The 24,998-nt window shown below is 42.1% G+C and overlaps 1 protein-coding gene across 19 annotated transcripts in view; it reads left to right on the top strand.

The window, feature by feature from the left end:
• The window catches only part of MTSS1 (MTSS I-BAR domain containing 1), a 126,724-nt gene that overhangs the window by 38,854 nt on the left and 62,872 nt on the right, over positions 1–24,998 (top strand). The window contains exon 1 of one of the 19 annotated variants that reach the window (XM_039715499.1): positions 6,684–6,864. The exons of 17 other annotated variants lie outside the window; for them this stretch is intronic. In XM_039715499.1, coding sequence (XP_039571433.1) covers positions 6,699–6,864 — 166 coding nt within the window. In that variant the 5' untranslated portion in view covers positions 6,684–6,698. Of the gene's footprint in view, positions 1–6,683; positions 6,865–7,035; positions 7,070–24,998 lie in introns of those variants that run through there. One more of the 19 variants, XM_039715506.1, reaches the window with a different exon arrangement.

Raw genomic sequence — 24,998 nt, 5'->3', positions numbered from 1 at the left:
TCTTTGTCCTTGGATGTTGTATGTTTTTCAGTTGATGGCAAATAGAATTTTCATGTATGCAAAGAAGATAGTAATGTGGTATGTAAATGAAAAATTATAGGAAGGGAAACTTTATTGGTTGATTTATAAAGTATTTTTCTCATAAATGTTATTGGCAGAAGGTATTGCAAATTTACAGCTACAATAAGGAATTTTACTGCACCCTCTTTAGCATACTTGCAAGTTGTTTTATGGCACAGCAAGTCAATTTCCTGGATCTGCTAATACCTTCATTCTTACAGAGGACAGACTTATACAACCATTTAAGCAGGAAAAGACCTAGGATAGTCTAGGCTAACCATAATGTTCAGGTTTTGTTTAAATTTTTCTCTCTCTTGAATTCTGGAGACAGGATGTGTTGTTTAAAAGTGTCACTGCTTGATTTAAGTATAAAACAAACCTTCAACAAAATGGCTACCATGCAGCTAACATGCAAGTCAAAAGCAAGGCACTCTGCTAATTCAGGCAGGATTTGTTCCTGCATATTAAACAAGCTGAGAACAGGGATAAAATAACTTGTTTTTCAGCTTGTGTACTAAAAATAGTTTTTTATTGTTGTTTGCTTCAGAATCTTTTCAGGCAAATGATGGTCAGACAAAATATAATGTAAGTATTTAAGTGAAAAACAATCTGCCCCAGTAATAATATATCACATCCTATCATTTCCATGTTTGTATTGCTTCAACTTCAGGTGCAAAAAGTGATTTTTTTTTCTGTACACTCATTCTACACGTATTTTTCCAAATCTGTGAATTGATACAGCACATCTGTGCTACTTGAGAACAAAAAAGTATGAAGTCATAGTCCCATAAATAGCTTGTAGGATGAAAATGCTGAAGACAGCCTTCTTTTCATCTCCTGTGGGTCTCTTGTGCAGGACCCTGGAATCTTGGCTTTGATTCTTCATGCAGAGTCTTCACAATATCCACATCTGGGCTCTGAATGTAGCTGAGAACAGATCTGCTTTAGATCTTCATGGCTAATAATAACTTCAAGAAACAAATGCTTCTAGCAGAAGAATGTTTGTGTGGTCTCTAAAACAGACCAAGTTAAGAGAAAAAGGAGAATCCAGAGCATCCAAATAGTGTTGAACTGGTATCAGATGCCAGAGTTGTAAAAGGAATTTTTTCTCAATTGACAAAGAATTTATTTTTTTAGCTTTGCGATAAATCCTCTCTGTCACAGTGAAAATTCCTGTCTCATCTTTCTTTTGTGATATCTGCATATTCTCCCAGATAATCTGCGTTGTATTCAGCACAGTGTCTGTTTAGAAAAGGGCATTTTGCAGAGCTTATTGTTTCCATTGTTTCCTTTTTTGTAATAACATACCAGGTCCTTTTCACTAGCATACATTTTTAATCATATTTTCTTGGAAGCAGGATGTTATCTATTTAAATAGCACAGTTCAGTGTTTCTTAATAACTGGTAAAAGATCAATCTGGTTTTAGCTGGTAATTACTTTGACTAAACCTGCATCTTGTAAAAATACCAGCAATACCTTAAATATTACTACATCAGGCACAGGAAAACCTCATAATTTAAATATTTGAGTAAACACATCAAGCACATTTTGGGTGGGAGGAAGAGAAAATTGATGGTTGGGCATTTTTATTTTTAAATGTCATGAGGGTTGTGCTTTGTTGTGAAATAGTGTATAAAAAATGAGAGGGGGAAAAGAGATTGGCAGCGTTTCCTCATTCTTCTGAGAGGAAGCAGCATCGCACAGCTGACCTGGGAACGTGTGCCAGGAGATGACATGAGTGTCTCAGGTTCATGCAAAGGGTGCTGTGCTCTTTGCAGGGGCTGAGGGGGTAGGGAGGGGCTGGGAGAGGACCTCAGGATTTCCAGTGTTTGAACAGAATAGGAAACAGGATTCAAGTGGACCTTTGAATGAAAGGTGAAGGAAGTCAAGGTGACAGCACCCTCCCTGCAGGTCTCAACACTGACTTGCCTTAGTGTGAAGCTCTTCCTGGATGCCTGAAAGAAGCAAAAAACCACTAGTTGGATTTGAATGTTTTATACTTCTAGAGTTGTGGGGTTGGAGTTTTGGTTGGGGTTTTTTTTGGTGAGGTGTTTTGTTGTTGTTGTGGTTTGTTTTTTTTTTGGTTGGTTGTTTGGTTGTTTTTAATTGCAAGAGAGGAAACACTGGAATAGGCAATGCTTATAATGGGTTGAGGTATTTTACATCCCACAGTCCCGTCAGCACTGAAAAAAGGCGAGTTTGACAGTAAATTCATAGCTTCAAATTCATGGAAGTTCATGTGCATCATTACAGGCTTGAGGAAGGGTGGCTTGAGAGCTGCTCAGCAGATCAGGACTTGGGGGTGCAGCTTGACAGCAGCTGAACATGAGCCAGTGTGTGCTCAGGTGGCCAGGAAGGCCAGTGGCAGCCTGGCCTGGAGCAGGAATGGTGTCACCAGCAGGGATTGTCCCCCTGTACTTGGCAGTGGTGGGGCCATGCCTGGAGTGCTGTGTCCAGTTCTGGGCCCCTCAGCTCAGAAGGGATATGAAGGTGCTGCAGTGTGCCCGGGGAAGGGCAGCAGAGCTGGTGAAGGGTCTGGAGAACAAATCTTATGAGAAGAGCTGGCAGTGTTTATTCTGGACAAAAGGAGGCTCAGGGGAGCTCAATGTCTCTACAGCTGAAAGGAGGTTGTAGTGAGAAGGGAGTCAGTCTCTTCTGCCATGTCTCAGGTGAAAGGATATGGGGAAATGGCCTTAAATTGTGCCAGGACGAGTTCAGATTCTATACTAGAAAAAGTTGTTTCTCTGTTAGAGTGCTCAGATATTGGAATAAATTACCCAGGGAGGATGTGGAGTCATCATCACTGGAAGTGTTCAAGAGCCATCTGGGTGTGACACTTGGGATTGGTTTAGGGGGTGACTGTGGTGGTGCTGGTTGATGGTTGGAGTACATGATCTTGAAGGTCTCTCTAACTTTGGTGATTCTCTGAAAATCAAGTCTGGCTCAGTTGGTTCACATGTGTTTTAATAAGTAAAGATTTAAAATTCAAGCCTTGATGTGCCTTTTCCTGTGCTGAGCACAAGCTGTTGCCAAAGGATGTAGTTCACTGCACATGAGATGTGGCCTTCCTAAGTTCCCCTTTGAGAGCATGCCTTGGTGCTGCATCTGTGTTTGCTGGTGCCATTTATAGCAATAAATGACAATCCATATAGCAGCATGAATGCCCAGTATAACATCCTGTATCTTTAGTCTTTGGAGGAAATGCTGTAATTTAGTCTTTGTGGAAGTAAAATGTAAATCTGTAACTGTAATTAAAACTGCATTTTTTTTCCATTTCTCATTCCCTACATTGACACAACAGTAAAAGCTCCTATCAAAAGCTCCTGTTTAAACAGGAGGGAAAGAGGGACTGAAAAGTTTCACATAGCCTCATGTGGGGATGGAAGAAGTAGGAGTTAAACAGATATGTGAATTTAGTTTTTTAAAGAATTAAATGGTTTGTTTGTTCTGCCTTACTCATTTAATTACAGCAGTGTATTAAACTTATTTGCAGTGAAATAACCAGTAACAGACATCTTTAAGTTACATTTTTTCCAGAGACAAGTCCCTGCAAAAAAGTGTATTTGCTATATTTGCACACCCACGTAGGTATGATAGGTGTCTGCTTTTAGTTTTGAATACTTGTTGAACAACCAGAAATAGGTTTCTGAAAGCCAGAGCTTGAAAGGGAGCCAAGGTTCACATCAGTCATGCATGCTAGTGTATTTGTTACCACACTGTATGACAAAGAATAAAAATTTGGGGGATTACTTTGGAGGCTTCCCAGACACGTAAAAGGAATGTTCAGTCCTTCTACTTTGATGTAAACTCAAATTAATTTCCACATTCCCATGGAACTTGGTTTCTACCCAGCCTCCCCCTCAATAGTCTGTTGGATCAGAAATCCTTGATTTTTCAGTGAAGGGAGACTTTGGCATTTGAGGTAGCTGATTTTCAGTTTCTGTTCTTCATGTACATTTTATCAGAACTAAGGTAATGCTGAGGTGGCTCAGTTAGTATTAAGAGGGGGGAGATTAGGTTTCACTGTCATTATCCATTTTCACATGTTGAAACCAGAAATGTTTTTGCTTTCTCTGCCAAGAAGCAGATTAGTTTATGTTGCTCCAATTGTGGAATTATATTTTTCATTTTAAATACTGCATCAGAAAGTTCTGTTTCACAGTCAGGAAAACTTTGTTCCAAAGTATTTTGAATCTCTTTCCCTCAAAGAGAATGGGAATCAAGTAGATATTAAAACAAGCAGGATCTGAATACATAATTAGTCACCCAAGCCTCAAATAAAAAGCCACTTGGAAGCTTACATTTTCTTATTTAGTTCTCAAGCCAAACAAGAGTCTACTAACAGCCTTAAGTCTGGAATTTGGAACTGTTTTTTCATGGCCATAAAAAGGTGCAGTTGATAACCATTGATACACTTGTAGCTATTCCAGTAGTAGTGTACTAAAAAAAAATAAAAAATCCCCCCTTTTTTTTACTGCCCAGTTAATTTGTGAAAGGAAAGGAACTATTTTCAGAAACTGAAAAAGGAGGGTTCAGATAGGTCTCCTGTTTTGTGAATTAACTGCTGAATATCCCTTCAGTTCTGAAAGAGCAATTTATTTTCCTGTGACTGTTTCCAAGAGGAAAATGAACTCCTGGGAAGGAAGCTGTGGAGAAACAATAGGACACACAGAATACATTAATCTAAATGTGAGTGCATAAATGGCATAAAACGTGTTCTGGAAGATACGCCTTGGAGAGAGTTATCCTGCACTTGCTAGCAGAAAGCTGCATCCTGTTGATGTCAACCAACTGTAAGGAAGCACTGTTGGATTCTTAAAATAGGATTAAAATAGGCTATATGGTTTCCATGAAAGTGTATCATCCTTGACTTGCTGAGACTGACCACTTCACGAAGAATCCAGAGAAAATCCTTGCCTCTCTCCCAGAAGCTCAGCTTTGGTTCCCCCAAATGCCTATTTGCAGTTGCCAAGTGGCTGATGCCAGCTGTCTGCAGCCTGACTTGTCCCCTCCTAGGAGGATCTTAGCTGGTGAAACAGTTCCCAGTTCCTTCAAATATGGTCACACCTTAAGAAGTGAAACTGGAGAGAATATGAACTCACAGTATTGTAGCAGGAGTAAAGCTTTGGTATCTAACCATCTTATTTGCTGCCTACAGACTGGCAGTGTTTGATTTACACAGATTAATGTATCCCAGTATTCCTTCTTGCACTGCTTAACTTGCTTGCTGAAGATGATTGTCTGGCTCTGTAGGGGGTGGTGAGTGTGCCTGGTGCATGCACTTATAGCAGTTAATTTCATTACCTGTAACTTTCAAAAATATATAAAAAGGAGCTGCACTTAGTTAAGGGCACAGCTTTGGGAAAAATACCTGTGGATTGCCTCATTATAGATAAACAGATTTGGTGCCATGGCTTTACTGACGAGCCAATTTCATCAAACTGATTTGTGCTAGATACCTGTAACCTCAGAGGGACTGGGAAAAGGCTTAGAAAGCTGGATAGTTCTCATGTGATTATATTATCATGGGTGTATTTACAGCCAAAATAGAGAAAGCACCAGAATAAATAGCACCAGTGTTTATTGCAGAACTTTGTGTTCTGTTTGTTGTGCTAACACAGCAAGTAGTGTGAAATAGTAGTGACAGGGAAGTGAGTATTCATGTAATTAGGTGATTGCTACAATACTATCCTTGTTCTTCCCCAGCTACTGTACTTGCTGTATGGGAACCCCACCTCATGCAACACTATGTGTTTTCTTTAATTCATTGATTCATTTATTTATTTATTTGCACTCTGGCATTAATTTTGGGACTGAAAGTTGTGTTGTAGTCACAGTTAGGAATGACATAGTTTGTCTTGGCCAGATTTAGCAAATGGTTTCTCTGTACCAGTGACTTAAAAATCTCCCATGCAGTACCTGAAAAATAGGAGCTTGCTTATCTTCTTCCTGGGGAATCACCGTTTTGGCTTCTGTGGTCTTCGACATTGTGACTACAGCTTGTCATAAGAAGTGACAAGATAGGATGTTCCTGATATAGCCCAGAGAAGTAAGTGGCATCTCTTCACAGAGGGAAAATCATTGGAATAAATGGGAGAATCCTAGCCAAACCCTACCCATTACATGTGCCATTTTCCTGTGGCCTCTTTGACAGGACCACTGCAGTACTATTTGACATTCTTCTTTTTAATAGAAGTTTTGGCCCACATACCAGAGTTTGTGTTAAGGTTGGGTGATAAACAGGGAAAACAGGTTTTCCACCTGGTCATTCAGGGAGCTTCTTTGCATGGTGTTTTGTCCCTAAGATTTTCACTGCAGCTGAAGTTGGCATGTAAGGGAATGTCAGGATGGAGTTGCTTTACTTGGGTGTAAATCTATGGTGTGATGCCCATTGCTCCTGCAAGCCCCTAACTCTGCTTCCCTGGGTTTCTTCTGTGCTCTCCAATACTCAGCCCTGGTGGGGATGCTACTGGCTTGGTGAGATCAGTATCTGCAGAGGTTACAAATGTGCTGCAGATTCTCTATATAAACATTTTGGCCTTGTTTTTGTCCTAGTCCTGTTGCCAAATACTATTATCATAATTGGCCAGAGGAAACAAGGGGCCCAGGCTTGTACCAGAAATAGCAGCTCTTGTTAATGTACAGTGGTTTGTGTTGTCCGTGTGTCTTGCTCCAGCTCTCTGGGAGGCAGCTGGTTGTGTTGCTTTTTAAAATTTTATTTAATGTTTGTGTCAGAACTGGTTTTGGAAGAAGCAGAGTTCACTCCTGGTCTGTGCTCCAGGGAAAGTGGTACTTGGTTAAAGGTAAGGGTTTGTACAGGAGGAGAAGCATTTGTATGATTGCACTTGATGGGGAAAAGAGAGACACTGGGAGTTTAAATAATTCATCCCTTTCTTTCAGTCACTTCTTTTCAGGTGTGGTGTGTGTCTTCATTAAATCTTGCATGAGTTCTGTGATGAGAGAAATGAGTTCCTGGCATTGGAGGCAGAATGCAAACTATTTGGGATGGTAAGTGACCACAGCTGGATGGGGGGTGCTGTGGCAGCAGCTCAGTCTGCTCCATTCCACCCCATGGGAACAGCAAAGCTCAGGAAGTTCCTTCAACAAACATCAGCACATAAGCTGTCCTTGCAACAGGGTCGGAAGGATTTGAGAATTATTAAAGTTCACAGTTTAAAAACCACTTCAAGCTGCATTCTGCCCCATATAGTGCTATAATTGTGTACCCAGTGGGTCAGTCTCTCTCACCCCAGTCTGAGAGGATTCCCCCGAAATGCTTCTTTCCTTGTGCTTGTGGCTGGCAGGAAAGCCAGCTTAAGACTGTGTTTTAGATTTTCTTGTAAAGCTGCAGTTTGTGGTTGCTCTCAACTCCTCTTGTGCAGCTTGTTTCCAAAAAGAGCCGCTTCCTTTGTGTGCCCCAGTCAGGAGATTGTTGTGGACAGTGGTGGGAGGCAGAGGAAGGTCATTGCCAGCCCCCCGAAAGGAGAAGGATGCCAAGCAAAACTCAGACCTCTGTAGGGGACTGGTAGCTGAGCCTGCAAGACTCAGTTGTGGGCTGTAAACATGCAGTGGAGCAGCAGGCTGCTGTGGGGTGTGGAGCTGCTTCAGCTGTGCAGTGATAGGCAGCAAGAAGTGTCTCTTGTATTTGAAGATGACTGTCACCATGCACTGAAATGCACTTGAATTTGTTGGTCTGAAATAGTACTGATGTGAGCAGCATTGCTTCAGTGCCTTCACATGACAAGTGGCATGGAGCAATGGCTAATAGTTTTGACTTCCCTCAGAGGAAGTCTTTGTCTTCAAAATAAAATATGAAGAAATTGAGAGACACTGCTTTTCCCTCTCACTCCCCTGCCCTACCCCAAAGGGTGGAAGCAGTGATCCTGCAGACAGAGTCAGGGCTATTGCTTTGGGCCTGTGTGCTTTTGCATGGTGACAGAGTTTAACCCTTTGGAACCCATCGAGCACATGGCTGAACAGCTGCTGCCTGTTTCATCCTCCAGCAGCTGCCCTCAGCCCTCCCTTCCACGGCACCAGCTGGTGGGGAACCACAGAGAAAAGTCTCTGCACCCACACATTCCTGTTTCTCTGAATTGCCTGTGGGTAGCTGGCTGGCTGGGAGTCTTCGTTGCAGGTTATTAAAAGAGCACCCAAGTCTGGTGTGCGTGAGAAATGCACCGGTGTTTCTGTGAGTGGTTGCTTTAAAATTGAGGGGAAAATACAGATGCTTTATTTATTATAGGCAGCTTTTCTGTGAGTGAGGAAAGGGTTTCATTTGCAGGTGACCATTCACAGTAGCAGAAAAGTTGGTTTTCACTCTGTGTTTCATATCCATTTGTCATATTCCCCATGGCTTAGATGCTTTGCTTGCCCTTTAATCCCTGGGACCCTGCCTGGCCCAGGAACTTGCAATATTTTTTTTTTTTTTAGTTCCTTTTAGCCCCCATCCATCTGAAACACTGCATTTTCTTTTAACCAGATGAGAATTAAGTAGCTGAATCCAGTTGATGGGGGCTGTTCCAAATAGCTCCTGGTGTTCCCTGTCTCAGTGTTGAGGTTGTAGGCTTGGTTCCTGTGTCTGCAGGGAGTTTCTTTCCATATTAAAGACTCAACAAATACTTTCCTCTGCAGAGTCTTCTGACAAACTGGTGAGAGGAAGCCTGGTTTCACAAAATCATAGGAGAATGACCGACAGTGGCAGAGCTTTGATGTGGTGGTGCACTGGCACAAGGAAGCTATTGAACATTAAATTATGCCATTGCTGATTGGGATCAGCGAGCCGCCTCTTCATACTCTGGTTTGGTCATGGGACAAAACTCAGCAGTAGAGATCTGTGTTTCTTCACTGCCATTTTAAAATAACCCAAATGAAAGAGTTTGAGCTTACTTGATGTGCAGATCCCTTTGAGGCAGGAGAGCAGGGCTGCGGCTCAACTGAGCAGAGACTGGTGCTCTCAGCAGGGCCACAGTCCTGTGACTAACGCAAGTTTGGGATATTTTTAGTGCTCTTCCTTGAGTTGTTTGCCTGGTCCGTCCTCTCTGCACTTGGTTAGTGCTGTGAAGGTCACACAAAGATAATAGACAGTTGTAAAGAGTGCTGAGAGGGCCAGCTGGTCGGGATGGCACTCCACCAGCACTGCTCTGCTTTTGAGATAGAGGGGTTGGGAAGGGCTGAGAAGAACTGGCATGCTGCTTTCAAGATATCAAACCCAGCTTTCTTCACACCTCTAAGCTAGGAAATAGGTATGTGCCAGGAAACAAATCCAGGCATCAGAAAAACAGCGACCTGGTCAGTTTGTCTGAAAGGATTAGGGAGTAATGTACAGCCTGCAACCCAATAGTTGGGATCTCTTATCTTGCATACTTCATGCAGCAGGGAGTAGCAGTACATGCTGTGGAGGGGAGGGGATCTGCCATCACTGAATATATTGACAGAGGGAAATGGCAGGAGACTCCCTTTACTTCTGGACTCTCTTGTAATCAGGTTCCCCCAAGTGTTTGTTTTTCTGCTTCTTACCTTTCATCTTGCATTGTGAGTATTAAAGCTGCTGTTGGTGGAGGGTGAAATTAATCCATCCCAAGGACTGCTGCTGTCCTTACACAATGCTGCTGTTCAGGTGACTGGGAACTTAATTGTCTGGCAACATCTCATGAAGAGATCCTAAAACTCACTGAGGAGATCAGGACTGAAGGGAACGTATGCAACTGAAGGCATCTAAGACTGTCTCTCAGGAAAAACCTCTGGGAAAAGTGGGGAAGAAATTAATAAAATAAGTCAGCAAAATAACACAGTGGTGCATTATCAACACATTTCTAGCTACCAGTGCAAAGCACAGCATAACTGGAAATAAAGGATATTCTTGGGAACAAATAAGAATACAAATAATTTTTTTTCTGTGTGTATTAGATGATGAATTAAATATGTTGGACTACCTTCAAAGCAAGAACCATGAGTGAATTGCTCTAATTTACCTTGCAAAGCAGAGTTGTTTTCCCTATATCCTCTGTCTGGAATTGCCTCATTCAAGGGACATTCAGCAGAAGCAGGTCTTGACTCCCAGCTATTCCCTCCACTTCTCCTCCTTGTTTGTTCTTCTTCCATTTACCCAGGTTTTCTTGAGGGGATGAGAGATGCTTTTCATTTTTTGGAAACTTCTGGCTGTGCTGTTGTGTCTGTGGTTTCCTGAGGAATGGTTGTGTGGGGTTTCTGAACAGCTGCTTGGGGCAGACCCAGGCTGACAACACAGCAGCCTTGGAACTCTTTCCATTACAGTATCAGCATTTCCCCTGAGGCAGGACAGCTATCTGTCTCATGGAATGACACATTTTTCAGCACTGTCAGTCCTTAAATATCAACTAAGTGAATTAATGGATAGCAGGTGAATGTTTCTTCAGAAGAAAGTTTAATGTCATGTAGCTGTTTGATGCATTGCTTCTGGTGCAATTGTCTTGTCATAAAACCTGACATCATTTTTTCAGTTCTTTCAGAATTACTTGCTGTTTTTCAGGTTTGTTAATTATAAGTGATGTTACACATAGTCTTATATGAGCTAGAATTGCAACTTTCATATTGACTGCACAGAAAGCAGGCACATTTCACTAGGAGATAGTGCAGCCTTCATCAATGTACCCATCTGTTGATTGACAAATATCTGAAGGAATGACTTATTAGGATTGCTCTGGCTCCAGCATTCAGTACAAATAGGTCTTTTTGAGTAGCATGGCACTGCCACAAGAGCCTTTCATCAAACAATCTGCATGGGCTTTCTGCTCTGTAGTCACTGCCTTAATCCAGTGATGTAGGTGTGAAGCCACAGTGCAGATGGAGGAGCAGTAGTGTTGTGAGGAGGCTGATGGTGCTAAGCTGCTGTTCCTCACTCAGTTGTGGAGCATGAACCTGTAACCTTTATCTGGGCCCTGTTTCTCCCAGTGAAGCTTTTTATTCCAAACCAAAAAAGGCAACAGTGAAAGCCCCTCACCTTTCCCCCACAATAACAAACAGTTTGTAGTAGCGCTGCGCATCAGCTTTCATAAAGTATATCCCCAAAATGCAGTCAGTTGAACAGGAAAAAGTGGGTTAGAGAATCAGATGTCCAGTAAATAGATCTCTAGACAGAAGCAGGGGCTCTCAAGAGCATATGCAGTGAGATAACTGCTGACTGCAGTTGAGGGTGAATGCAGATAAACCTCTCCTGCTGTGGCTTGCTGCAGGATAAATGGCTTATTAGGGCATAGATGCAACAGTGTGAAATGTGGGCTTGTGGAGTTCATGTGGTTATCTCAGAGAGGTACCATGGAAAAGGGAGTTGTAGCAATTTCTTCTTGTCTCCTCTACTCATTAAACCATAAACTTTGAAGAGGGCTCAAAAAATCCAAAAGGGGATGTCTTGATCATTGAGCTGCCCCCATTGGGAAAATCTCAGTGTGTTGAGCAGATAGCTTTTCATATGTCACAGAGAACTTTTGTCCTGCTGCTTCTCCCCCAAGACTGTAAACATCAAGTAAATGCATCAATGTAAAATGGGGTGTTGAGCCCAGTGTTCTTCCAGTATTGTGCATGACCTTCGCCTTCAGCATGCTTTTTCTGAGCATTTATATGGTGATGCTCTATTGCATTCTGTTTTCCAGAAAATAACTATCAAATACTTTTCTCTATCTTTAAGTAGGTCAACCGTTAATCTAATTGATTAACTTTGTAGATAGTCAGTTAAATTGATTTACTCGTATATGGGGGGCATATTTACCCACTGTACTGGTGTAACTCATTATATAGTTTTGTATAGAGGAATTGTGAAAAGCTTTGGTGGACAGAACCTCAAGGGAAAAACCCAAAACCTAATAGGGAAGGCATTGCAAAAAGCAGTTGAACACTGAAGTGTCTTTAAAAACAAGTTCCAAGATGTTTTGGCCTGAATTTTCAGGCTGTCAGCTCGTGGATGTCTTCATTGAATGGTGAAAGTTTGAGGGTGGTACAAGGCAGTACTTTGCTGGAAACTAGCTCATGAAATGCCCCTCTTTTTTGACAAAAGAGTCACTGAAATATAGTATATTTAAAGATTGGTTCCTCTGGGGAGTTCAGCAGCCACTGCACTTGCATGCTGGAAGCCTGCAGTACCTCTAACAGTTTGTTTATGTTGTTGAGGAATGGACCATCATTCAAAAGCTGCCATGAATTATCCATGGAAAATAGCCCTTAGATAGGAGCCCCTTGGTGGTTGGTTAGTATAATTAATATAAGCATCTTGCTGCAGCTTTACATTTTGGTTTAGCAACTTCTCAATTTGAGAAGAGTCTTGGGACTGCCTAGATTTCAATTATCTCCCTGATGCTGGAGGTGGGGTTTTAACTTGATGTTAACTGCATTCCTCAAGGGAACTGCAGACAGCAGGCAATGGTTAGGGTTGTGCAGACAGCATATCTCACACCAAACATCTGAACCCAAAGCAGATGGACCATTTAGGAGTTAAAAGTGCTATGCTACTTGCTTTTTATTTTAGAAAGCCTTTTTTTTAAGGTGGCCTTTTTGGGATGCAGAAAATATGGAGTGTTACTGGGCTTGTATTCAAATCGTGTTTTCCACTGTTTTTTCTTTTTTTTTTTTGGTGAATCTTACTAAGGACTTGATTAAAAGAATTGCAGTACAGGAGTATGTGAAAACATGAACTGAATGTGCTGTAAACACTGAAAAGCTAGAAGAAGGCTCAGTTTCTTTACTTGCAGCACCTTTTTACTGTTGATGTTGGCTGTGCTGTTGTCATGGTAGACAGGTAAGCCTTTGCTGTAAAAATTGAGCCGTGGTCACAGAGGAAATTGTGAGGGTCATCTTGAACTCTGTAGCACCCCCAGTCTCACAGGGCTCATTTGTCCAGCATATCCCAGTGTTCTATTTAATGATCCTGTGAATGGTTGCTATTTTCTGTTCTTGGACAAGAAGTGAGGCCGGGATGGTGACCTGGAGGATACAAACACCCTTGGTACTGCTATGTGGGGAGGCACAGAGGGATGGCTGCATGGGGCTACTCTTTCATAGTGGGGAGGTTGTAAGGGTGGAAAAAGGGAGGCAGGCAGTGCTTGGCAATTGGGAGTTAATTCAAAGAATGCTTGGATTTTGTTTTTCCCTTTTGTCTGACAACACAGCCTCCTCCCAGTTTTCCCACACAATTTCACAATTAAAAACGTTTCAGCACTGACTTCTTTATGCACTTCTGCAGCTTCTGGAGGCAGATGTGCTGAATTCTGTGGCTGGTTTTTTGCTTTAACATGGCCTATGGTCCTTCATGCTGAATTCTCCAGTATTCAAAACATGGGGAACTGGGATAAGGCTCTGCTCTTTATATGAACAGCAGAGCATACACCCTTCTGAGCAACATCTTTGTTCTGGAAATGCCTCTGCTTCCACAGCCTGTTAGAATATGGGTGGATATTGATACCTTTTTATAGATGGAGTAAGTCACCTTAGTGTGCTGGCTTTATGGCTGTTCTTTTGTGAGGGGAAATTGAGTTCGTGTTACCATAGCCAGGCTTTCATGCAAAGCTTCGATTTGCAAAACTGCTTCTCACTTGTTTTATCAGCTGCACCAGATCTTATTAAAACCCAAACAGTAGCCAGCTCTTGACTATTAGCTTAATGGTTTAATACCAGCTTCTCCATAAAGTAGAAGCAACAGGTTATTTAAAACATGTAGGTCAGATTGGTCTGGTGTTTTCCAGTGAGATAATGTAAACACATTATTATTACTATCAAAACTCTCAAATGCAGGAGGTGCACCTAGTGCGGGACGTTTTTTGTGTGTGTTCCTCTTTGCTTCCTGAAGTTCTATTGCAAAGTATACTGTAAGGAGATTTTTTGTCTTTATTTTCAAACTTGATATCAACAGAGTATTTCTGCTGACTCTTTTACAATGGTATTCTTAATGTAAATGTTCCACTACAAGTTTAGGCTCAGGTTAAAAATGAAAATATTTTTCCTGTGAGAATTCCTGTCCTGCTCCTGGAAGAGGGCCACAGTATAAAACAAAAAGTAAAATGAATGCTAGGTAGCCAGTCCAGCCTTGGTTTTTGGTTATCAAAGCTAATAGCTGCAGAAAGTAAATTGTTTAAAAGACTTTTAATTCTGCTAGAGTATTGCTTACAATTTAAAATCCTGAGGTTTTTTGTTGGTGTAAGGACAGATAACTGTAATACAACTTCTGCATTATGGGAAAACTAAGCTGTGTTAAAAGGACAAATAGATGTTTATGAACATTCAGGGCTGTTTGCTGTAAAACTCTGAAAGGATCCGTAAATATTTAGGGCAGCCTTTTTCCTGAGACAGTAAAATCCTTAGGTGCCTTCTGTAGGAAGTGAGGAAAAGGGCAGTATTTACATACAGAAAGGAGGCAGATGCTCATCTGCTGGAATCTCAGCACTGCAGAAAAGGTACCATTTACAATCTGTTGTAAACTCTGGTGTTCAAAGGGCAGCGTTAAGACTCCCACTCAACACTGAAGCTCAAGCAGGTCTTTATACAAATCTGTCCCTTTGCTTAGTTGTTGTTAATTGGTTTGGTAATTGTTGTGACAGCTTTCTTTGGAAGCAGCAAGCCACTGCATTCTGGAAACAGCTTGGTAAATTCTTGTCATTTTAACTGGCTGGCTTTACTACTACCAGTCCACAAAGAAAGGTGGGGGAAATAGATTTTGGTGTTCCTCTGAGAAGGTGGAGACAGGCAACTGTGAATTTTATCAGTCCAAGTAAATGACATGCTGCACAGGCAGGTTCAAAATTCATAGCCCTCTTCAAAAATAATTCTCACAAGTCACAGAAATAAAGACTTTTAGGTGTGTGTGTGTGTGAGGGAGAGAGAGAGAGAGTAATCATGGAAAACTGCACCACCCTTGGAGGAAGGAAACAGATGGCAGGAAGGGCTTCCAGATACTTGACAGGCTGCAACAGACTTAAATGCAGGCAGTGATAAATGGGCATGAGATTGGGTTTTGCTGTAGCTATTGTTGTTTAGTCTTGTTAAAATGCCTGATGTGCTCTATGTTAGCAGTACCAAAGTTTTATGTTCTCTGCTTTGGTGGTCCTTTGTTTAGCTGCTGTGGCCACTGGGGTGCTATGAATGGGAATGAAGATCCAGGCATTTCTATGAAAAATGAAGTTTCTACATAGCACTAATACCACGACTTAATGTTGAGTAACAGCAAGGGAGAAGTGAAACTGAATTTAATTCCTGCATCTGGGTTGTTCCAGTCTCTCTGGCAGAAATGGCCATGTGAGGTTAATAATGAAAAAAAAAAGTTTTTGTATGTGTTTGAATGATTCATTCCTCCACTATCCTCAAGTGCAAAGTTACAGATGCTGTGATTTCTTCTCTTGGGAGCTTTATCAAGGACAGAAGTGGGTAGCAGTTATATTTTATACCTTGTGCAGACTGCTGGGAACGCTGGAGAGCAGCCTGCAGTGCAGTCAATGTCTGTCCTGTAAGCGCAGTGCCCGATTTCATGTTATTGATTATAACAGATAATAGACAGTGTGTACTGAGGAAATCCTCTGGCTTCTGATAGGAGCTACCAGTGTGGACTTCTGTGAGGCTGTTTGGACGTGAGTGAGTAAACACAGCACCTCCTCCTTTTGGGTAGGGTAGAGCACAGCTGATTCTCCTTCCCAGGTTCAGCCTGCAGTTGTGCAAGAAGACAACTATGCTGCAATAAAGCTAAAACCATCAAGCCTCGGCATGAGGGTAAAACTCCACAGGGTTATTTAGGCATGTGACTTCTCATTGCTTAAATCCTCTAATACTTAACAAAAGTTTCTTCCTACGAGTTTGCAAAGTGGTTTTATAGGGCAGTTTAGCCTTTTTACCCTTCGTGCTCTTTCCCCCTCCACTAAACTGCCTTGTGGCCTGTCAGAGCCGTGTGAGTTTGTTTTCTGCCGTGAGCTGAAGTGTAATCTTACTCAAACTCGGCTCGAGAAGGAGCTGCTTTATTTCCAGGCAGGGCGGAGCGTGGGCAGGGAGCTGGGCAAGCTGTGTACGTGACTGAGGACAGCTAAGTAAGCAGGTACTTAACATGAGCAAGCAGTTGAAGGAATGCAGGCTGGGACAGATGGCTTTGGGGCAAGCTGAAGAGCAGGGAAGGCAATTAAGTTGAAAAGTGTCTGCCTGAGTTCAGGAGCCTGTGTGTTCTTACAGCCTGGGTTTTCAGTGCTCTCTGGATGGCTTCTCAGTGGTGGTGCCTGAAGCCATGGGCTGCACATCCACCACGCAGCTGTGTGCAGCCAGAGCTTCTCAGTCGATAGCATTTGGGATGAGGCAAAGCCAGGGTATGTGTAAAGTTCTGAAAGTTAGTTCTAGAAAATATGGCCAGAAGGAACTTAAGCCAGTCTGTTGTGTACTGACTGTTAGAATGAAAACATCCAGGTGAGGTGCTGCTGGTTCCACACTGAATACCCAGACCCTACTCTGCACAGGTAGTGTAGAACTGTCCATAGGGAATGTCTTTGAGACCACCTGGTGCTGGACCACTAAGGGCTCTAAGTGCTTCAGATAGTTAAGTGTGAACATGATGGCCTCCTTTGAGCAAGGAAAAAAAGCCCTAAGGAATTGCTCCTCTTTTGCAAAGTCTCAATTAAAGGAGAAAGTCAAATGTCTGTGTCCTCAATTGACTTGCTGATGTAATATTAGACTGGACTGTACAAAGTATCTGATGGAGCAACCCTGATGATACCAATGATCTGCAACAGAGATAAGTTGTTATGTAGCATCTGATTGAAAAGGTCACAGAATAAGATTTGGTTATTTGTGATCTGAATTATTGCTTGCTTCTCTATTTGCAGTGGTCAGATTTAATGTTAGTCTGATTGTGTCCTGTAGCAAAATAACTTGAAAAAATTAGCTGTTCTATTCAGCATGCTCTTAAAGCAGCCCTTTCTAGCAATGGTTTACTTCAGCCTGAGCTTGCTGTTCTGCGTGGTTTTTTTGAACTTTAATGACAATGCTTTGAGAGTGAGGTGTTATGGGTGCTTTAGCAGCCATGTGTTAGGTAACTCCAAGGGCTTCCTGCACAGAGGGCTCCCTTCTGCTTGTGCCTGCATCAGCAAATGGAGATGCTTTTTAAGTGTGTGGCAGCAGTTCACTGGGAACTGAGGACTACGGAATGCCTTTTGTACAGAGGAAAATACTAAGGATGCCTGGTTTGCTTTTTATTAATTTTTTGATAGTTGGGTTACTCTTTTTGTTAATGTCTTGACAGTTATTTACTTCAGCATCTGTCCAAACAAGGGACAAAAAGTAACTGGCTATTGTGAAATAGGGCCTAAATGTATTCCATATTATCTACAGTCCAGTCTTTTGCTGGCCTGGAATAGTGAAAGAAGTAAGGGTGTCCTTAAATTTTCCTTCATGGGCAATAAAGATGGCAAATAACATATTTAGTCATACCAGGATTATGGTTAATCCTGTAGGTCACATCAAAAGATATCTCTATCATTGAAGTTGCATACCCAGGTTTTGCCTCCAAGGCTTGTCCACTGATGAAGTCTGTGATCTCCTGGCATCATATTTACTAGGAAAAGCTACCTCCAGGAGCTGCCAGTCTGCCCAGTGTGAAACAATTAAAAAACTGAAATGATCTGGCGAGTGTCTCCCTGGTGAGTCACTGGGCAGAGGGAAGCAGGGCTCTACATCATCCTCCCCAGCCTTGCCAGGTGCTTCACTGCCTACCTGAGGGTACAGACACTTAATTTTTAAGGAGTGAAACGGTTGCTTTGTGATCCAGATACAAAACTGCTGTCACTTATGTAAAAATGGAATTCCTGCCTGGTTTTGTTTTGTCTCCTTTTGTGTTTGTATTGGCTTGGCATTTTCATATTTTGTATCCAGTGTCAGTATTTGTTTCTGGGAAGAAAGTTTTGCTTAAACTTTAATTCCTGCAATTTGTTTGTTTAAACTTGTTGGCAACTTTGAAATGCTGCAGTCTGCTCCATATGCTAGTATCAGTGTTGCTATTAGTGACTGCCTTCCAAAGAGAAAAAGCAGCAATTAGACAGGGAATGTTTTTTATGAAATACTTGGGAGTATTCTCAGTTATAATAATATTTGGGAATATTTTTGAGCAATTTTGTGGCTAGTTTTTAATAAATGTGGGCTTACTTTGTGGTTGGTATTTAGTCAAGATGGTACAGAGCTGAACCCAGTGAAAGTTTTTTCCCCCCTGCAGACTTGCATTTCTATGCATATATTATTATATTTTATTATGCATATATATTTCTATGGTGGAAATAGTATATATATATTTATATATATATATAAAATCATGATAACAGTATGGATATGATAGGCTACAGCTGACTTGAGCACAGCAAAAGCTGTGAGGACAGAGACAGACTTATGTTTGTGCATGACAGATGAACAGTGAGTTCACTGGAGAAAAATCATGATTGTGCATGTTGTGGCTTACCAGGTTATCTGTGACAGCTGGACAGGTTGGCCAACCTCAGGCTGTAGCTGACATTTCAATAGCTCAGTGTAGTCAGTCTGTGAAGGTTGAAATAGCATAAGCCTGATGAAAGGAGAGAAGGCAAAAACCAGAATGCAAGCAGTGATTTTAAGAGTCATTGGTAATGCCAGACTAGTGGAAGGAAAGCCAAGTCTGAACAAAGCAACAGGACACATGTATTGAATAAACAGATATTTGCATTACCAAGACCTAAACTTAGTTACGAGTGTTGGTGCTCAGATCGATGGGAAGAGCCATCTTTGCTGCTTTCAGAAGGAAAGTAAGGATCAGGAGAAAGAATTGGGAAGCAGAAAGCAGCCCCCTATGGCTGGGTCTGTCATTTGGGTGGCTGTGTCTCCAGTGATCAGGAAATGGGGCTAGAGGGGACTTTGTGACCTTTTTTCAGCAGTGGTTCTCTTAAAGTAATGCCTGAACCTCATTAAAAAATGGAAGGGATCCAAGATGTAAGACAGGGAACAAGACTGAAGAGCTAATTTGAGTCATCCACATGAAGTTGTTTATTTTATGTTTGAATTTGAGAATACTGAAAACACAGATACTTTATTCAGTGGTTGAGGATGCTTCACTCCAGCTGATCACAACAAAAGTATTTCAGTGGGAGTTTGGTTCCCCGGGAGGAAGCTGAGCAGAGTGCAGAGAGCAAAAGGCCTGAGGGATGGAGCTATGTATGACTCCTGGAAACAGCTGGAACGGGAAGGATGAGGAGAAAAATGGGAGAAGACTAAACCACAAGAAACAAATGAACGGGTAATTAAAAGAAGGAGGATGGCTGCTTGTTCTGAAGACAGCTGGCAGGCTGGGGAAGAAGGGAATGGGTTGCTGAATGTTGTCCAGAGAAGGTAATTATTTCTGGCTTTGAGTTCTGGCTCTGATTCACATAATATTTAAGGAATACATCTATATTTTTCATGATAAGCAGCCTGAAAGCAAATGCTGGAAATTTTCCATCTATGGAGAAACTTCTTTGCTGTGGATATATACCATGAAAGTGAGTGGGACTGAAGCAAAGTCCTTAAAAAATTCCTCTTCTTATGGGAGTAAGAGGTGAATGCTCTGGACCAGTTGAAAGACCCAGTTAAAAAAAAAGTGCTTAACTGCTGAATTTCTTTCCTGAAAAATTAAGTAACACATGCAAATTTTTCAATACCAAAGTGAGTGTATAAATTAAAAAAAATGTGTTGGAGGAAGGCAGTACAGAGTGTATTTTGAAAGTTAAGGTTCAGATGCAAGAAAAAGAGCAATCATACTTCATGTTGGATTGGCCTACGATTTATCCTCTAATAAATTAGGATGGTTGACCTTGCCATGAGTATTTAATTTTGCAATTTTGCCCTCATCTGGGCTTACTCTGTGATCTCAAGAGCAATCACTGGATGTATCCCTCTGTAGTCCTAAGTAGATATACTTTTGCATCTATTCAGAGAGCATATGTATTTTGAGAAGGTTTTTGAAAACACCCTGTGTCTTTATCTTGCCTGATCTCTTACTCAGCTCAGACCAGAATTTCACATAGAAATTCCTGTAATGAGATCTCCTTGATTTTACTGGGAAGCTTTTGTGCCCAGAGCATTTGGGCAGGCTGTTCAAATCTCAGACTTGGAAGCCTGACTGGGGATGAATTTATTGCTTTCCTTGGTACACTGGTAAATCTGACCCAGCTCTCTTCTGCTGAAGAGAAGCAGGAAAGCAAGAATTCACCAAACAAACTCAGATATTTATTTACACTGTCATGTGGGAAGAACACCATTCTAACAAGCTATTTGAAGAAACTCGGAGGAGAGGGGGAGAGTTGGGGTGGGTGTCTTCAGACTGCACTGCACAGCGATGAGGACACACAAAGTCACACACCAGGGCATCATCACTCAGGAGAGCCAGGAGCAGCCTGGGCTTCCTGCACACCGAGGCTGCAGGCACAGCACCTGTGTCAGGCTGTTGTACCTGCAGCTCTGAACACAGGCTCTGCTGTGCAGGGAGACAGGAGTCTGGAATACCCCTCTGGAGGGCTGTGGTGTGTAGTTGCTGCTCTGATCATGACCCTTAATGTCTGGAGATAATTTTGGCCCAGCTGTTATAAATTAGAAACCACATTAGACTTTATTTCATCTGTCATGTAGTCAGTGGTTAAATTTTACTTTTCTATATTAATAACTATCTGCAGGAGGCAGTTTTTAACCCTACTTTACTGCTTCAAAATAAAAAACCTACATGCTTTAAAATTGCATGTTGTGTACAACTTAGGTAACAGGTTACAGGATTGTGCAGCTTCCTACAGGGTGACACTTCCAAATCCTGAATGTTAACACAGAAAATGGTTCCTGGGAGACTATTAAGGATGTCTGAATATACAGTAGATTTGCAATTTGTTGGCAATATCTGGGAGCAGTGTCTCATATTGAAGTGTATATGTGTTTGTAGTGGGTTTCTGTGGTTGGTTCTTTACGATGCAGTCATCTTCTGCTAACCTGAAATAGAGCATCTGAAATATAACCCCCCCAACAATATTTATCTTCTGTCAAGTATGGCTGTCAGTTGGATTTTGTGTATTAAATTGTTTTGTCTCCATTTGTAAGTTTGGGCTTTGGATATGCATATATAACCTTGTCTAGGGAAAAGTCCTTAGCTATATGTTTGTATGGAGTTTCTTAGAAGAGCAGGGATAAAGCTGTGGTGGTACTTGCAGGTTGTGCAGAAAGCCCCTCTACATCATTTATCTTTGAAGGTGCCACATATGAAATATGAAGGTGTTGGAAGCTACTGAGGAGAGCACAGCATAGAAGATAAAAAGAGGATATAAAGCCTTTCACTGGAGGCTGCTGGCTTTTAATGTCTTTGTGCATGGGAGAGAACTCGTTTGAAGACTCCACCCAAAGGATGAGTGTCAGCAGCAAGGGGAAGGGACATTCAAGGGGCCAGTGGAGATAAGCTGCCACTACTCTCCCCCCCTTTCCCAGTCTGAGGTTACTATTCAAGGTTATGGTGGAAGAAACCATGGTGGGAGAGAATTCTGCTTTTGCTGCATGGTGTGTTAAGAGAGGACTTTGTTCTGCAAAGTTGCTTTTCTGGGTCCCATCTCATGTTTTCTAAAATATGTGTATAAAATCATCTTCATGTGAAGAAATCTCTCTTGTTCCTTAGTGTAGCTTCAGGCAGGTTTTTGAACGCTGAATTTCTACTTACACCAGATTTAAATGTGTTTCATCACATTAAGAAACAGTTACCATGTTATTGGCAGGGCAGCCTCTTTGCACATCAAGTGGTTGTGGAGGGTGGCAGATAGTGTAGTTGGGAGCTGTGTAATAGGAGCAAAGTCTTGTCACTCTGAGCTCTGGCATCTGGGGAGGTCTGGATCCACACTGTGTGGTATGGGGCTGACTCCAGCAGGGAAGCTTTGCTTCCTCCCAGTCTTTGCCCTGACTTGCAGTGCTGCTGCAGCAAAGCTGGGGGGCCCACACAGGACTGGGGGATGGTTTTTGTGTGTGTTTGTGAACTTCGCTGCACAGTCATCTACTTGAAAGGAAAAGATAATTAAAGAAAAATAAATAGGGTGGGTAGGGAGTGGAGGAGACCTCTGTTTTTTCCGTGGCACTAGAATTGACAATTTTCATATTGTTTAGGCCTTGTTAAAAAATGTTTTGTTCTGCCTTTGTTTTATATTGAATCCTCTGTGCTTGGTTAGCTTCTTTTCAAATTAAAAAAAAAAAAAACTAAAAAAACCCTCCATACATGGATTGAAAGCTTTATCTGTTTATCTCCTCATTAAAAAGACTGTCTATGAAATGTGCTGACAGAGCTTTTACTCTCTTGCTTTCTATTCTCATCACATTTTCCACTGAAAGCCTCCCCTCTGCTATTTCTAGTTCCATAGTAAATGGAGCTTTCTGGTGGTGGAGGCTCTGGATGCTGTTCCTGGCTCCTCACAGGCTGTGGCCATTGCCGTGTGTGGGAGGCCCCAAACCTGCAATTCAGGCAGCAGGGAGGCTGGTTTGGTGCATGGACTTCATCCCCTGAAAGGCATTTCTGACAGCCTGGAGGGGTCCCAGGATCAAACATGGTGAGAAGCACATCACAGTGTCTTCCAGCTGGATATTTAAGCAGGAGGCCCCGTTCTGAGAAGTGTGTCTGAAGTGAGCTTCTGAGGCTGCTGAGAGAGAGCCTTAGTGGATGCTGAGCTTCTCAGGAAATGGTGTCAGGACTTCTGGAGCCACTTAAAAAAATCACAGAACAGTTTGCTTGAGGGGAAAAAAGTAGGTACAGCAACCATTATACCGTTTGAACCACACAGATTTCCAGTGGTGGCTGAGTATCCTTACAGCCAGAGCAAGTTCTGGTTACAGAACAAATTGTGAATAACTTTTGGTATAAGCTGTATTTTTACTAATGTAATTGAAATTCTCACAAAAACAAGTGATAAAAATGGTGATTATTACCCCAGATGTGATAACATAAGTTCTGGTCTTGACACTGGACCAGTGATCTCCAGCCTTTGCTGATCTCCACCATTGATATTGATCATTGAGCATTGTTTGCTGTTGAGCATTGTTCTTTGCTCTGCTTTACCTATAAGTTTTGTTGCACCCAAACACTTTTGGAGAACTCAGTGGTTTTTGAATGACCACATCATGCATTTAAAAAATATGTGCATTTGTATATATGTATCCATATCTGAGAGTCTATTTTGTTCCCGTTTGTGGATCAAGAAATTACTAGATCAAACCAAGTAATATACTGTGTGTTTCACTCCTATGCAGCAGCATCCCTTGTTCTCAACTGTGACAAAAGTTAAACAGAAAGAATAAAAGAGAAAATATTTTCATTGTAATAAACAGAATTGCAGAATTTTTGCAAAAGATGCATCACGGTGTTCATGTGCCAAGTCCTGGAAAAGACATAGTCACCTGTGGGGTGAAAGCACAGTCATGGACGAGCAGATCAAACACTTTGTTCTGGTTTTCGCACTGCTTTCGCCTGCTCATCCCTTGTAAAAAAAAATCCTGTGCAGCAACATGAACTTTGTGACATGTTGTATGTAGAGCAGACAGCTGCAGGCTCAATTAATTCACCCCTCTGATTTTTTTCATAGTATTTTTTTTCCCAGGAGGCTGTAGTGACTTCCAAACCCTCACGGGTGAGTGGTGTTTATGGCTTGTTGACTTTGATTGAAGTGCAGTGCAGAGTGCTGTTCACAAGGAGAGTGAATTTGCATGTGAAAATCTTTACTGGGTGTCTTTTCAGGTGGATGGGCCGAGCTGCTGGGTACCCACAGCTTCACTGGCATCCATCTCACCCGAAGCAAATGGAACTTTGGGTTCTGGGCACAGGAGCAAGGAGCTGGCTATGGAAGCAGAGGGGAAAGCAAAGTATGGCAGCCCAGTGTGCAGGTTTGAGCCGTGTGTGCTGTGAACACACCGAGGAGAAGCTGGCAGCTGCCTCTCCTCCCCTCCACCCACCTGTGCAATCCCCTGTGCCTGCTGTGGGTGAGCAGGAGGAGCAGCTCCCCAGTGCTCCCTGCCAGTGCACACATCTGTAGTTCAAACAGGGTCTGTGACAGCCCCTAGGGCTGGTGCTGTGCGAGAGAGAGGTGTGGATGAGGAGCAGAGCCAAGAGCAGAGCTGGGGGTTCTTGCTGTGGAGCTTCTGAATAAACATGCAGGAGGGGGCAGAGCATGGGGCAGCATGGCATCCTTGATGAGAGGAAGTGGAGGCCACCAGTGTCCGTTTGTCTGCTTTAGAAGCTGCCCTCCTTGAATGTGCTTCATCCACATCCATGCTAGTGGATCTGCATAGTTGTAGTCAAGAGGATTGTGTTATTTTTGTTATATTGTTTTGTTTGTTTTTTTAACAATAAGTGATTAAAGAACAGGCTGTGCTAGATCAACTGACTGCTTCATTTTTTTAGGTAATGGATTAGATTTTGTATAAAGCACTGTTTCCCCATCCCCAGCAGTAATGCAGCATCATGCTGGATATGTGCCTGCTTCATGGTACCCTTTTTTTAAGCTTCTGGCTTCTGACATAGGTGACTGTGGGATATCCTAGTAAAGCTGGAGTTATTAAAAAAAAGGAAATCTATTACATTTCAGGGATGTTTGGGCTTCACGCTTCAATAGTGCTAATTAGATATGTGACCCATTTTCATTCTGCTTTAGCTCCTGGGGATGGTCTGGAGCCTCATTATAAATAGAAGGACAGAGAATGCCCATGTTCCTTACTCTAACTAGCTTCTTCAAAACATGCCCAAAGGGCTTTAGGGTGTTTTCTGTGTGGGCACTGGTTATGTTTTCTTTTTCTTTAAGTGAGGATGTGGGACAAGGGGAGATTTCTCTCTCCAGAAATAAATAATTCAGTATTTTTTCTTTCATTTGGAAAACCTAGTGGCAAATCAAAGACCTCTTGAATTTTAAGTTTGCCTTGTTTTTATTGACAAGGGAATAAACTCATT

This window comes from Passer montanus, unplaced genomic scaffold (assembly GCF_014805655.1).
Source record: "Passer montanus isolate IOZ18808 unplaced genomic scaffold, ASM1480565v1 scaffold33, whole genome shotgun sequence".
In the NCBI taxonomy this organism is placed as follows: domain Eukaryota; kingdom Metazoa; phylum Chordata; class Aves; order Passeriformes; family Passeridae; genus Passer; species Passer montanus.
Note: the sequence above shows the minus strand (reverse complement) of the source record. Positions and strands in the feature narration are given on the sequence as shown.